Here is a 1,057-nt window from a genome sequence, read left to right as displayed (position 1 = left end):
CTCCAGCCGCTCGTCAGTTAAAGGACAGGGGAAACGCCTGTCTGACCAGAGATACATTATTTTAGGTGCCGGTTCGGCCGGCATGGGTATCGCGGTGCAGATCCGTGACGCAATGATCACTGCGGACGGTGTCTCTAGAGATGCTGCAAACCTGCGGTTTTGGATGGTAGATCGAGAGGGGCTGTTGTACCACGTGGTGTCGGCGGAGATCGATTTACCCCACCAGAAGGAGTTTTATAGACCCGCCTCAGAAAAGTGGGACGAGATCATCAGGGTTGGAGCGGACGACGCATCGACGTGGGAGGGGGCGACTCCGAAGAAGATAAGGAGGAGGGTTGAGTTATTGGATACGGTGAAGGAAGTAAAACCGACGGTTTTGATTGGGTGTTCGACTGCTTCGGGGGCGTTCACGGAGGAAGTGGTCAAAGCCATGGCGGAGGCGCTGCAGCAGGAAGATCCAGGAACTAAGCCCATCATAATGCCTCTCTCGAATCCGGGCAAGTTAGTAGAGGCGAAGCCAGAGGACGTCCTTCGTTGGACGGGGGGCAGGGCATTAGTGGCGACGGGGAGTCCGTTTGGTAATGTGAATATGGATACCTAGTTAAGCGCCTTGTAGCATCGCGGAATGCAACAACGCACTCATCTAGCCTGGTTTAGGCTTGAGAGGATTTTACATGTCGTGAGGGAAGGATGGGGTAGAAGACAAGAAGTAGTTTGCATGTGTTTCTTCTGACCCCAATATCAGGGAAGTTGGCTGTATGGGAGTCGCCGTCTGGTACCAAGCTATCGGAAAAAAGATGAACAAGGCGAAAATTGAACCATAAGTTCAACTTTTTTGCAATGTCCGATCATAGTTTCGCCTCCCCGCAGGGAGCTTGTTTCAATAAAAAATGTCTGGCCATTGCAATTTTCATGCAACGGCCAGACGTGGTTCGGTGTTCCGTATTTTACTGACTACCGACGTGAACATGTACTATTTACTCCATGACAAAAAAAGGAAAGGCCTAGACAAAGACAATCGAAGGTCAGTTTGGACAGATAGCATAAAGTCACGTCT

The 1,057-nt window shown here is 50.7% G+C and overlaps 1 protein-coding gene across 1 annotated transcript; it reads left to right on the top strand.

The window, feature by feature from the left end:
- Positions 1-82: 82 nt before the first annotated feature.
- LACBIDRAFT_309784 (uncharacterized protein) lies at positions 83-601 on the top strand (the record flags this gene model as incomplete). Its single annotated transcript, XM_001891161.1, has 1 exon — positions 83-601. One exon carries the CDS (start codon positions 83-85, stop codon positions 599-601), a length of 519 nt encoding a protein of 172 aa, XP_001891196.1.
- Between the last annotated feature and the right edge of the window lie 456 nt (positions 602-1,057).

Source organism: Laccaria bicolor, genomic scaffold, assembly GCF_000143565.1.
Source record: "Laccaria bicolor S238N-H82 LACBIscaffold_423 genomic scaffold, whole genome shotgun sequence".
Classification (NCBI taxonomy): Eukaryota; Fungi; Basidiomycota; class Agaricomycetes; order Agaricales; family Hydnangiaceae; genus Laccaria; species Laccaria bicolor.
The sequence above is the reverse complement of the archived record's forward strand: the minus strand, read 5'-3'. Positions and strand labels throughout refer to the sequence as shown.